Consider the following 14609-nt stretch of genomic DNA (forward strand, 5'->3'; position numbering starts at 1 on the left):
AGTGTTAGGCGCGAAGGCGTGTTGGTGCTCTTGATTTGAAGTTGTTTTTTTTGTGGCAATCACCAATAACTTTAGCAAAATGATCAATTGTCAAATTTTAGCCAAAGAGTGTTTTTTGAGCTTCGAGCTTAAAGTGCGACTCGAAGGCTGTTATCCCCGAGGCTGTAAATATGAGTATGACTCTTGTTTCGAAGTGATAAGTTACACTGCAGTCAAAATTGATTTATGGTTCTACTGACCAAACATGCAACCGGATATTATTTTAATTTTTAGACAGCAATAATAACGGTTGGTCCCCAACCAAGGTCCAAAACTGTTTTTTTATTTATATATATTTATTTATATAATCAAAGTTATTCTAAAGATCATGAATTGATATTAAAAGGCGATGAAAACAAACCGAAATTTTGCTCGATTGCTATGCCTAATTAGCCTCTTTGTAAAATGAATCGACGCCTCAACTGGCTAGAACCTAGGCAAAGTCTGATAAAAAATGTGAACTTTTAGTTCTGATTTTCCTTGCCTTTATTTCCTCCAAATTTTATTTATATTAGTCTTTTCAGAATTTCCAGCAAATTGCAAAAAAAAATCTCACCATATACTTATGGTACATGCAGTAGTGTGTGAAGCAGATGCAATATTGAATTATTTACATCGATTTACATTCGATTTTTCATAACACTTACTAGAAGAACAATCCCATTGCCATCGATCTGCATCCGGAAGCTGCAAACCGAAGCTAATTTACTTAACACCACAAATTGAATTTTTATCTCCCCACAAAGATCGTGTTTCTGATGCTACCCGGTGCTGATTGCAAATCCTAGTTGGTGGCTTTTGCACTCCCGCATCTCGGGATGAAAAACCGGTAGCGTCGGTAATAATGATCCTGTGGCACCACGTTCAACGCAGACGAAAAGCCGACCTTCGATCGATTTTCTGGGAACGGGTAGATGATCGATACGGTAGCAAACTGCAAAACCGTTGCCAGGTGACCTTGATTTCATGAAATATTCAGCAACAAATGAATATATTTTTTCATTACCACAGCCATGTTTTTGGTGAGGTGAAGGAAAATCACGTTCATCAGTGCCAGGCGGCAGCTTAAAGCCGTTGGGTTATCCACCCGATCTTAGTAAGATCGAAAGGCTATCGCTAAAGCTGACCTTCGGAATATATCATCACTGAGCTCCTGTAGTGATCGGGCCACATTTTCCATTTCGTACAAAGGAAAAACACTTACCCTGCTGAAAGTAGTTGGCTTTGCGCACGTACACACATACCAGCGCCATTAGCTGAAGTTGCGACAGCCTTTGGCGAGTGGATTGCGGCAGCGGAAGAAGATCGCGCAGGTTTGCAATCTCGGAGTTGATTAGATCGCGCCTCAGCTTCGAGGCGCCTTTGGTGGATTTGTTTGCATCGAATCTGCGAAAATAAAAATGAAGTTATTTTATTGTTATTTTTTTATTATATTTTATTTCAGTTAGGGTTTTATCATTCAACGTAAAACATTTGCTGTTTAAAATGGTTTATTTCTTCTTCTTCCGGTACTTTCTTTTTTCTATGTTTTTCACTGTGCATATGGCTTACTCTCAGCACATCATTTGCAGTTATGTTTTATTTAAACGAACATTATCGTAAGTTCGGGCCGTTCGTGTGCATGCTGTTTTCCGATAAAAATAAGGATAATGACGAATAATGATTTTATTGGTAACTAACGTAACCGCCTTCAGGTGACTGAACGAAGCGTGAAAGAGAACCCTTCCAATCCATCACCATGGCCCAAGCTTTGCGCGACCGTTGTCGTCGATAATGGTCGTTGATAACGAAAGGTGCCGAAAAGATCGAAAATCACCCCCGGGGCCAGTAAAGTTTATTGATTGTTCAAGCGAAGAAGTGCCGCGTCTCGCACCGTTAATGGCGTTAACGTTGCAATGTCAAACGCCCGGGGAGAGAAAATTGCACTCGGCGTTCGATACTGCACCGGGTTTTACGATCGATCCAACCAAGGCGACAATTTGTCGGTGGTGAATGTCGGTGGTGAAATGGTGAAAATATTGTAGCGCTCGGGTCGCAATCATAAGCACCCTTTTAAAGCTGACCCTTTTTCCACAATCAACGCCTGAAATAGCGTACAAATTCATACCTTCGGGTCAAACCGCAGACAGCCGGCTAGTCTACAGGACGGCAAATTTGGTTGATAGTAGCGAAAATGGTCACCACTTAACCGCTAAGCATCGAAAGTCACCTTCTCGCCATCACGCTCCATCATGATCGTCCATCCATCCGTCCGACGGGGTTCGTTACTGTTGCGACCGCTTAAATCACCTAGCCCATGCGAGAGCGCACGCACGCAGTGCGCTTGGTTTGAATTTCCGATAGTTCCCACGCTTGACGCAATGACCCGACCTGGTCGCATGTCGGGCACAAAAGCGCTGCAACTTGCAGCGTGTTTGGAAGGGAAAGTAAATCTGCACACAGGTTAGATGCACGAAAACTGCAACGCCAGCCAGGAAGCCGGCTGTGTGTGTGTGTTTGGCTGTAAAACATTCAACCAAAAATAAAACGCTAATTCAGTGCAAACACATCACCATACCCAACGATTCAAATGATCTCGATGCGGCGAAAAGCAACGAACTTTCGGAGAGAACGAAAAATTATACCAAAAACCATTCGCTGGTAACGCGATCGTACCCGGGACCCGGTACACGGTGTAATAATAACCGAAATAACAGTAATAATGAAAATAATAATAGCAATGCGAAGAGTAATAATAGGGCTTATTATACAATCAGATAAATGAACACATTTGTTAAGCGTTTTCGGTGCGTTGTTTTACAAATATAACCGTCGCACCGGTTGATCGCTTCGGCCACACAGGCAAACAGTCGGGTGTTCCCTCCTTACCATCCGTTTAACACATTTCCTCACTCTCCTTTGTACGTATAAATACACACATACACACACAAAAACTCTCTTCTTATGCTATAATTCTACTTATTCGGGTTTGAAACGAAACAACAACAAAAAATGAAGTGAGAAAAACTGGATAAGTAAAACAATCGTACATAAACATCGCCTTGAATGTGCGATCCTCCGACCGAGGGGGTACAGCATAGCCTGGACAGGGAGGGGAACGTATCCAAACGTTCAGGAGAAAAAAGCCAAACAAAAAAAAACCGCACAAAACAGGCGACCATAAGGAGCAAACCGATCGGGATGAAATCGGCACTGTTTGGACATTCGCGAGGAAAAAAAAAACCGCTTGCGAAAAGAAACCCCTATTAAAATTGTAACAAATATCGCGTGATTTTACACGCAAACGTACAAATGAATGTCGGAACGCGATCGGACGATCGGTGCAAACCGTACGATCGGGGTTGAATTTCGGTAAATGGATTCGTCCTTGTGGTGGAATCGGTGCAGTTTGCACCATTTTCCCAGCCAATTGCCATTTAATATTGTTCAAGTGGTCAGAGAAAAAAAACCGTACTGATGCGATTCGAAGAGCATCTTTCCGTTGTGTTTATGGTGAAGTTCAATTAAAGCTCTGATTGTATATGAGTTCTGAGAGCGAATCTTAAGGGAGTATTTAGGTGAGAGCTAACAATTTAGGTGATGTTCAGTGCAATATGTTCAATGATTTTATGGCATGCAATTTCCTATAAAGTTTTACAGTTTTCCTTCTAATACTGTGGCAGTAATCGCTAATTATTTTATTGTCCAATATTGGCTCATGTGTTTAACTTTAGTCTAAGTTACTTCTTCAAAAAGTCATGAAATCAGCAAAACACCCAAGACAGCTCTATGGATAAACAGCGCAAGCTCTGTTGCTGTTATCTATCCATCTCGGTCGGACTGTTTACATTCGTTAACAGCAATCATAAATAGCTTATTTCACAGCAGATGGAATGATGAGTTAATTATATTATTGTCCTCGATATTATTCTGCTACGATTGACATCTTTGTGACATCATTTGGTCATGGCTTTACTGTTAAAATATTACAATTCCACACCTTGTATATGTAAACCTTTAGCGAATAAGTTATGTACAATAAAAGTGAGGCTGACACGCTGTAGCAGTGCAGTCGCAGAAAGTAAGCCATAGAGGCAAAACACGCTGGTGTCTTCCTTAATTCTAACAGGTTATGGGCCCAGTACCGAGCTAGAAAAGTGTTTGTTTGAATTCCTCAAAATGGCAGAATTATTAAAAAAATATTTTTTTGGTGCCGGTGTTCGATGGCATAAATTACGCAGCGTGGAAGATTCGTGTCTTGGCGATACTAGATGAGCAAGATCTCATAGAGTGTATCACAGAAGAATCTCCAAGTGAAGAGGAAGCCAGTCACGAAGACTCAGTGTCGAAGTCTTGTGATAAATTAAAAGTGGCACGAGTGAAGAAGGACAAAAAATGCAAAACGTTATTGCTTAAAAGTATGTCCGACGAGCAAATTGTAAATACGCAATTTTGTAAGACGGCATACGAAATATGGGCGACGCTCGCTTCGGTGTACGACAGAAAAAGTGTGGCAAAACGTTTGCATGTGGCTAGAGAGCTGAAATCTCTTAAACAAGACAACGAAACTCTTCACGATTTCTTTATTAAATACGATAAATTAGTGTTTGAGTATAAACAATTGGGTGCACAATTGGCACAAATCGACGTGGTAAATGGTTTGTTGTTAAGCATCGGGCCACAATATTCAACCATAGAGACCACATTAGAATCCTTACCAGAAGAACATCTAACAATGGCATTCGTTAAAGGCCGGTTACTCGACGAAGAGTTAAAACAAAAATCTTCAAGTGAAGATGTAAAAGAAAGTGCCGTGTTTGCTGGAAAATCGCAGAAGAGATTTATGAAACCAAAGTTCCAAGTTGCAAATAACAAAAAAGAAAGCAAACGACAATACCGGCATTACTAGCAGCTCGTCGTCGACTCACTCCACCCTAAAGTGTCGTTGTGTGACAGTTGTATAAATTTCCCTGTCGTCACACGTCGCTAGATGCGTGTTGGCAACCCCGTCTACTAGATGCTCATTTTTCTTACCCTAATCCCCATGCGAAGGAAAGTATGCAAGCGACCACCATGCGCCAAGATGGATTTTCTCCCATTGCCTAGGTGTCGTTGTCAGCTGTGTACATGCTCACCCATCGAGACTGTGACTTTCATGTTCCATCTACCACCGAAGTTGCTTTCTTCCAAACTCTTCAATCCTTTGCATCTGAGGCTCAGAGCTGAGTTAAGGTGAGGATCGTATAGAAGTCAATGCTTGCTGGTAACTTTTCACCCAACACACCTCCATTCTTAAACAATCTCTTTTAGAGTGCGCCTTTGCCGTACCAAGCCTTCAAACAGTCGTAGCGCTCATTTTTGCAGCGCTTCTTCTGCTGCGATCAGTTAAGAGCGGGTCGAACGGTCGCCGTCCGGAGTAGAAACTACCGCGACTGGAAAAAACGTTCCACCAGATCTTAATTGAGCCTTGCGCCGTGTGTTTTACAGTCAATCGGGGTATTTGAGGGCGAAGTATCGACGCCTTCGCAGTGGCACGGCAACATACTTGGCACTTGCACTTGAACGGGCTTGAAATGGCTTGCTGCCGTTGCAAGCAAGTAAGTGCTAAAAGTGAGTGAACGAGCGAACCGAGCCCTGACCTCTTGTGGGTTGACCTTAAAATAAGCAGCCGAAAAATCGTACTACCAGCCTGATATGTTTGCCTCGTTTGCCACGGGAGAACCTCTTCAGTTTTTGCAGCGATGAACTCCCGGTACGACAAAGCATCCCGGGCCCGAAAAGGTTCCGAAAAGTAGATCGAAAACTGCACGAACTTTGATTAGTTCCGCGCAGCAAAATGCCTCACGGGAAACCATCAACGACATTCTTCTTCGGCGAGCAAAGACGCCAACGCCTGTACGACATGGACGCATGGTTTTGGGTACGGCAGTGAGCGATAGCATCCATCCAGCTTCTGCTTAAAGCACGAAAGCCTAATGTTAGAATACGGTACTAATTAGGCGCCTGGGTAATTTGATTTGCGCATAATCCGTGGGGATTGTTTTTTTTCTTTTCTTGGCAATACTTGATTTCATTTATTTTGCTCCGCAATGTCTGGTAATGCATGCGAGTTACGAATTAAAGTTCATCTTTATCGATGAATACATTGCCGGCCTATCGAGTTCCCGCAGAAGGATAATGTTAGATGGGTATTGAAAATGGAAATCAGCACCATTGCGGCACTTGATGTACCAGTGTTGATAGACAATTTGTTGCATTTTAACGCGGTCAGTACTTAGGAGCTATTTTTTTTAAATCCACGTTTAGGATGAAGAGCACAAAATGGAGTACAAATGCATGGAGTAGACAAAGTAGATGACCGTAATGCAGATGAGCTTGGGGAGACATTTTATTGGCAATATTTTAACTTACCAATTAGCTTAAGAAATAATTTTATACAATAGTAGCTAAACAAAAGAGTTAAATAAAGTTTATCTTCTTGAAATGAATGTCAGATTTTCAAATTGAAAGAAGAATTAAAATTATATACTTTGTCATACAGGAAGTTCATCGCTGCAGAAGTAACTAAAGAGGTGTCTGAGGCAAGGACCTTGTCCTAAAACTGACAAAAATGTTATGTCATCAGAATGACACCAGACTACCCAACTCGTAACTAAATAACTAAGATAAAGTAATGGCGATGATATCAGAAAGACCTGGTTAATGGATGGGTAGACGATGGCGATTGGCGCGTGAGTAGTTTGGAGACGTAAGAAGTAAGATAAATCTAGTTTAAACTTTTATTCAAATTCTTTCCACTTTAGATTTGCATTTGCTCTGTGAAAGCTACCTATTGTTTACAGGAATCTTTGCAGAAAACTTGATTCATTGGAGCTTCGAATCCAGAATAGATCTGTTGTTAGGGTGTGCTTTTAGAGACTAGTATCATTTCGCTAACTTAAAGTTTTATACGCAGTAAAAAAAAAGTCTAATAAATCAGAAATGTCGGGCATGACGTTAGAGGTTGTTAAGGCAAGAAGAGAGAGAGTATCTTTATATAAATGTATCAAACATTAAGTGACTATTTTGTGCACCAGCACATACACTCAATGCAGACACATATGCAGCTAACTTATTCTCTTGCATTACCAAGAATCAATACTGATCTGCAGCTATCATAAATGATCATTACTTACACAGAGATCCATTAACGTACATTCTACGCTTGTTCCTGGTTTTGTTATCTTCCTACCATAATCCTCAGAAAATCCACTGAGCGAAAGAGAGAGCGAGAGATGCTGCTGCTTTGACAACTGATAATTTTGTGCTCTAAATTTACAACCCATAGCGTTTAAAAATAATTGCACCACCGAGAGCCACCGGCCAGCATCTTCGCGCACCCTGCGATGCTTCATAATCCACACGGGAGGAATTTTCTTTTTCACATCGCATGACCACAATACAATCCGCTGTACAGTTTCGCGCCCATCGTTGTTGAGTATCTTATTCGTGTTGGTGTGCTGTTGTTACACCTCATACACTGATGTACACATTGACGGTAAAGATAATGCTGCGTGCCCGAGTACACTATGCTATGGTACGATCGATAATAATGATCCATATTTTCGCTGCTTCGTTCTACCATCCCGAAATCTTTTTGCCTGTTTTTTTTTTGCTCCCTTTTTTGCAAGCAAGGTTCCCTCTAATCTACTGTACTTCATGGAAAGCTCAGCAGATAAAGGGCGAATGCTATGCACTGTTGGGATTTTTTCCCCTTCCATCAGATCCCGATCGTATCGAGGATCTGTCTTGGTTGTGGTTTTCTTCTCCGATGGTTCTATCGGTGGTTGAGATTGGGCGGACTTTACGATCTTAATTACGGACAGTTTTCGAGAAAAGCGCCATACATGGAGCATAAGGATGAATATCGAAACGATAAAAACGCTGCTTACGATCACTTCGTATATATTTCAAAGCTTGTTTTGGGATAACATTTGAGAAGTAAGAAATAATATTAAACTAAAAACATTTTTTCATGTAATAAGTAATCAACAAACTTTTAAAACACTCAGTTTAAAGCTTCATACATTAAGTAGTTTATTAATAAAAAAAGAAATGAAGAAAAAACGGATAACAAAAAAAAAACACTATGTACGAAAAGTATGAACGAGTTCATTAGCAGGAATTGGAGTATAATTTTAAAATGATCTTCAACGTATTTCATCCCATACTGCACCAAACTTTTACAATTCAGGAACGCATTCCAGTCGGTTTTTCTTCCACCGTTCCTGTTCATAAGAACTCGTCGGCATTTTTCATGCGCCCGGAACGCACCACATTCAAGGTGAGACGAATCGATCGCAAACACAAAACAGGTATTAATTTAGCAGCCTCTCAATTAATGATCTACCAGAATTATGGCTCCCCGGTCCGACTCGCCGCATACACGTTCTCAACAGATCCTTACCACCTTACGTTCAGTATATTCTACAGCCGACTGGTAAGGTACGATGGTAAGCGCAAGAAAAAACGTACGATCTGTGGGAAAAGATGTTTGCCGTTCGTGGTTGAAAAAGTGAATCCGCTCGTGGCAGCGAGAAGGATTGGCAAAATGCGTTTAACGCAATGCGATTTACGCGTCGCACTGCAGATGATTGAGGCTTGAGTGATTTGTTCTGTGTGGAACAATTTATGATGCGTGCCTTATGGGGGTAAAGCGAAAAGTGTATGTTGACGGTTTTGTTTGGATGTTTGTTGGTAAAGTTTCATAATCATTTATTTAGCATAGGATCATTTAATTAAACAAATAATTAGCTACAATTTTATTATAAATTTCAGTGATAAATTAATTTCAAGTTCTTAAACAAAAAGCTTTTTAACTTAATTTTCACTTTAAACTTTAAAAGAACTTCATTAAAACAATAACACAAACAATTCAATCCACCCATACACCACACACGCATGTAGTGAACATTGCGTAGTTATCTTTTTCCCACCAACCGCTTTTTTCCACCAGCCAGCCCAGATTGGAATGTTCTACGGCGCGGCGCGCAAAAACAACCCGCACGCAATCCTGCGCCTCCATTATTCCATTGATAAAATAAAACTTTACCCAAACGGCAATTGTGTTAAATGCTAACGCACGACCAGCAAAAGGATTTTCCTGCCGGCCGTACTCAGCATTGCTGGTTTCGCTGCAAGCAGCAAAATAACGGCCCAATCTTTACGGCAGGGCAAGGGGAAAGGTTTCCGAGGTTTGCTGGAAAATTGTTATTAATTCCTGTTGGTATCCGATGGGGCGTAAAACTGTGCGTCACACACACAGTCATGTTGTGCGCGATGATATTGATGTATGCGGTTAGTGATTATGGAAACTTCTTCGTTTTGCTACCTCTTATTATACATGCTAGGACAGGTTTAACTGTCTGCTGGGATGGATTATTTGGAAAATGAGTCATCCTTAATGAAAGAGTGTTGGTGATTTAAGAATTGCGTGGGAAAGTGTGTTCGGTTGAAGAAAATTTCTTGTGTTAGTTTACTTTATACATTTTAAGTAAATTTAGATCTTGCACAGTATTTTCTAAAATTTAATTTTAAAACTCAATTTAAATTCGATACTAAACTGTACGAATAAAATAAAAAAAATCTTAAGTTTTCTTCATTGTCCTGGAACATTTTTATACTTCATGATTCACAGAGACATCAGACAGCGTAAGAAAAAAGGGAAGTATAAAATAACACACTTTACAATTACTTCACTTTATTGTGTTGCATACGTGCAATTTGGTTACCGTGTCTCAACTCGCAGGTCGAAAACAATAACAATTTTAACCACACATTTGCTACAGAACAAAAGCCATGCTTTCGTTGACTTTTCCAAACATAAAATAAAATGTTACAAAGCTAAAGAAACACACACACATTTCCCGCCTGTCACAGCGGACATTGGTGCGCAAATCCGTCGGTCGAATTTATGTCCGCGTGACAAAAACGACAAAAACAGATTCCCGCAAAAAACACGGCCACCAACTAGCGGTCGCATCACCCAACGCGAAAGACATTGGGTCTTTGTTTCGCTTTTTCAAAAATTCTTGCAATTCTACAGCACAGCCTCACCGCCCCGTCCGCAACTCATTCCGAGCGTTTGCAAAAGCTGCCAAATGTGTCCGGAGCGGCAAAAAGGAGCGATCGAATGGAAACTACGTTTTCTTTTGCCTCTCCATTGACCCGATTGTGGTGCTTTCCTGGGAGCTGCCCGAAGAGGAAAAGCCACTACGTTCGCTCTAAGTGTTGGCACATTTCCCTTCCGGCTAAGGCACGGTCTAAGCTACGGTAAGGTACCGTGGCGTACCAGTGTAAGTTCCAGCGGCTCCCTGGCACGGTATCGGCGTTGGCTAACGTCAAGGCGCCATTGAATAAATAACGACGTCCAAACCGTCGTCCGAGACGAAAATAAGACGCTAAAAGCATGGGAAGAGCCCGGCCGCAACACTGGAAGCTAGAGATTGTTACCGATAATGAACGATAATGATGACGCTGCTGCAACTGGCATGCACCGCTCGTTGTCCTGCTTCACCTGGAGGTGTGCCCTTCCTTCCCTTTCCAGCCACCCTGTTTCCTACGGGAGTTGCCTATTATTCTTGGCATCGAGTTGCAAATGTTTAAGCGTTCAGTTATCGTTTCTGTACTGCTACGCCACAGATTGAGCCAAGTTTGGCCGCGAGTGATTTTTTCCTCTCCGATCGTGTGATCGATCGATTGACTTCCAAGGATGGGAATAAACAAAGCAGCCATGGACAGATGTGGGTAATATAAAAATCAAAAACAGTTTAAATTATGCATTAAAAAAGACTTCATTTTAATTAAATATTACGAAGAGATCACTTCACACAAAAAGGAAAATTTCGATAATTTTGTTAATAAATTTTATTTGGATCTGCATGGACAAAAATATATTTATGTTTTAATTTTTTAAAAATTATTTTCCTTACGTCTCTTCTAGTGGTTGTCATTATAAAAATTATGGTTTTATCCAAGTTTTATTTACTCGCTCCTCTTACTTCAATTCCCCCTAATGCAGCACTCGCTAAAACACAGATCTCGTTCATCAATACATTTGCGAATGCCAAATGCCTGGGAACCGCCCGGTTGCGGTATGTGCTAAATTAATATTATTAAAACGAAACCAATGCTGGTTGGCTGGTGCCGGCTCCCGCGCAGTCGATAACGTTCAAGACTCAATTTGCCGCTCAAGGATGTTCGTATGCCTCCGAACGATAATGATACCGAGTCGAACACCGGTGGGAACCGGGGCCGGTAGTTTTTTTTTTTCGCCAGAAACCTAACCTGAAATCACTAAAACACAATCCCACAACATGCATCCATCCATTCATCCATCCATCCATCCATCAACCGCAGTCCTGAGGGACGTCCTTAAGCCGTGCAGTTTGTGCATCCCGATAAAGCCCGGCGAATATGAACGCCACCGCTGCACCGCTGCTCAAATTGAACGTTAATCTTGTGGCACGGTACGGATTTTGAGTTGGCGCTTGCAGGGAAAGGTTGTTCTTCGTTTTGCGTCGAATGGAGAGAAAAAAATGAACGTTAAAGCATATGAGAACGTCGAGAGAAAGAGCCTGGTAAGATGCGTTCTTGGAATTTGAGCACAGGCGTGTACCGTTTGATACTGGTCAGGCAGGACCACCGAAACCGATTTGCTCACAATCCGATTCGCCAACACCAACACCAAGGAAAAAAAGCACGAAACGAAATGCAGCCCCAGGATAACTCGTATCGAATACACACGCGCGCTTCGCCTGGCAAAAGCCTCTTATTACCGGACCACGTCACTTACGTTTCTCACTCGCTACGATGAGATCCACGATGGTTGAGCCGGTAAGCCGGGAGCTGGATTATGTGTTGTACGAACCCCGAATGCCGGGAAGATGGAAGAAGATGCCAAATGAACAAGGCCGCCAAAGCCGCCCGGTATCGATCGACGCTAAGTTTGTGCTATGCTCTGCTTGAATCGGATTGAACCACAGAAACGGAACCAACGAAGGGAAGGAAAGGGAAGGGCTTCGGGAGATGGGAGGAGGGAAAACAAACTCCACCGCTCTTTACCGCACCGCACCACACATCATTAAAACAACCGTTTGGGTAAGACCGGTAGTTTCGGAAAGGCTAAAATTACGGTGGCAATATTAGGTGGAAAGACTTAACCCGGTGAATGGGGGGGAGAGAGAGGCAGAGAGAGAGAGCGGAGTGAAGGACAAGGCGCCGAACGTGGAGAACTTGTGTTTCGTGGTGACTAGCGAGAACGCGACCGAGACGTCCGCATCGTCCAGTTTCGAAGCATAATACGCCGCAAGGGCCACTCATTACACCGTTCCGACTCCGTAGCATGTGGCTTAAGAAAACGAAACCTCACCCCGTGGAGAACAACCTGGAAGGGGGGAAGGGGAAACAGAGGGTGGAATGTGCGCTACCGATCGTCCCGGGTTGGAAGCAGTAAAGTAGCAAGGGTTAAGCTACTGTTTTTAATTTTAGTGTTTAATAGTAAACGAGCGCTTATTTCGATACAAAATCAAAAGACTCTAAGCGACGAACCTCGTTAAGAAATAAGCTAAATATTTCGATGGTAAATAAAAACTAGCGTTTGTATTATTTATACAAATTACAAGATATTTCCAATATTTTTCACCTTCCTTACTGATCGATCGATCAGTTCCAACTATGACATGTAAATTACCGGCTATAGTAACTTGCTCATCATTAAACGCCATCGTCTACATCTGGAGCAAATTATTAACGCTAGATAGAAAGAGATATAAAACCCTAACACTATGGCCAACAACGTAGCTTTTCTAATCGTCTTCGTTGGTTCCAGCACTGTGGCATCCAGATCTATCAATAACTACTTGATCCTTTAACGCGATCGCATAATAAAACCGGCAGTTCGCTTGCTGCTTGGAAAGGGTCGATATTTTCTAAACATTTTCTATCAATCAAATCTCACCATCTTCGGGGCACGTTCATCTGAACGTCTATCAATCCTGATAAACAAACATAATATTCACTGGCGCTTCCTTTACGCTACGGTTGAACGTTCCTGGAGGTGGGTAAATAAATTTTTGGCTATCATACAATTTAATTATGTTAACGCTATCGCCACTCACCAGGACGGGTAGGGTGAGCGTTCTTGTTTGTTTGTGCGTAGAAAGATACCCTCCGCTCGGAAGCGCTTGATCGACGATCATCGATTGTAATGATTATTCATCGGCATCAATCGCGATCGCTACCGCTACTGGATTAAGTTACGAACATTACGCTGCACATGAAGGTTTTTTTTTATTCTCTTCGTCCGCTTCAATCTGTGTTGGTGGTTGCGATCGATCCTAGCCTTCGGGAGATATTTCTTCAGTTGCGCTCTTGTGCTGCTGCTCGATTCCACTGCCATTTCCCATCGAACCCATGCAACCATCCCCTGGAGAGCTTTTCGGTGGCGTAATTGTGGTAGCAACGTGCAAGTACTTCATCTCAAAAAATGCGCCACTTTCCCATGGTCCAGTCCCGTTGGTGAAGTTTTTTTTTTGCATTGACCAGCCATCCTTGCTACCGCCTTCCGGCCTGGTTGCTGCCTCAAAAGTGAGCGCCCCCTTGCCGTGACCCTCGATGTACCGTGTACACACACGGACAGTGCGTTATGCTAAATGTTAATGTATGCACTAAAGCAAAACCCCTTCGAGATTGTAAACCCCGCTCGGGTTCAGGGAACAATATAAAGCAAGCTTTCTTCTCACGACGACTTCAGCAACCTGCAAAATCGTCCACAGAACGACTGTTCGAATCGTACATCCCACCCTTGTGGGTCACAGCTTGCTGCCACCATAAAATGGTGGCGCGTGAAAGCGAAAAGTGCTGTTTTATTCAAATGCGATCGCATAACTCATTTCTTCGGGGGATTGCACCAAGCTACTAGACTTTATGGGGGTACGAAAAAGGGTACAGTGCAACAGAGCGGTAAGCCAATACTTTGACACAAAACGGTGACCATCGACTCGTTGCGATGGTATAAATCGCCTAAAAGACACACATGCACCGCTATTGACTAGGTGACATAAAACTAGAACAAAAGTGTACAGTAGCAGACGGCAGACGGTTGTGCAGTGTGGGAATTGCAGTGATCGGAATTCTCCCAACCTAAACACCCGTCCGAACCCTCTCAGCTATTTGCCACACACCCCAACCCCTCCTTCTCACTCGCTTTTGGCCATTGTCTTCCGATTTTCTTATGGTTTTGTTTACAGTCTTCGAGCAACTTCACTATAGGGGGTTTTATACAAACAACCACAACTAAGAAACCTACTAAAATCGTTGTGTTTTCCATTCCGTGACATGCACACGTGTACAACAACAAAATATGAAGCATCGACCAGAGCCCATAAATTTGCGACCTATTTGCACGAGCAATCGCGGGCCTTGCTTTGCGGTTTTTTGTCTAACAATTCGACGACGGCATCGACGTACGGAACATGGCCAAAACGAGCCATAAATTGATGAGCACTTTTCACAGCAAGTTAAATGTTAAAAAGCATTTCAAAGAGTTGAAA

At 42.3% G+C, this 14609-nt stretch overlaps 1 protein-coding gene across 3 annotated transcripts in view; it reads right to left on the reverse strand.

Moving 5' to 3' along the window:
• LOC125765218 (uncharacterized) overlaps positions 1–14609 on the reverse strand; it is a 109031-nt gene that overhangs the window by 63998 nt on the left and 30424 nt on the right. For all 3 annotated transcript variants that reach the window (XM_049430128.1, XM_049430130.1, XM_049430129.1), the window contains exon 3: positions 1244–1425. In XM_049430128.1, the coding sequence (XP_049286085.1) occupies positions 1244–1425 (182 nt within the window). The remainder of the gene's footprint in view (positions 1–1243; positions 1426–14609) is intronic.

Source organism: Anopheles funestus, chromosome 2RL, assembly GCF_943734845.2.
Source record: "Anopheles funestus chromosome 2RL, idAnoFuneDA-416_04, whole genome shotgun sequence".
Taxonomy (NCBI): Eukaryota; Metazoa; Arthropoda; class Insecta; order Diptera; family Culicidae; genus Anopheles; species Anopheles funestus.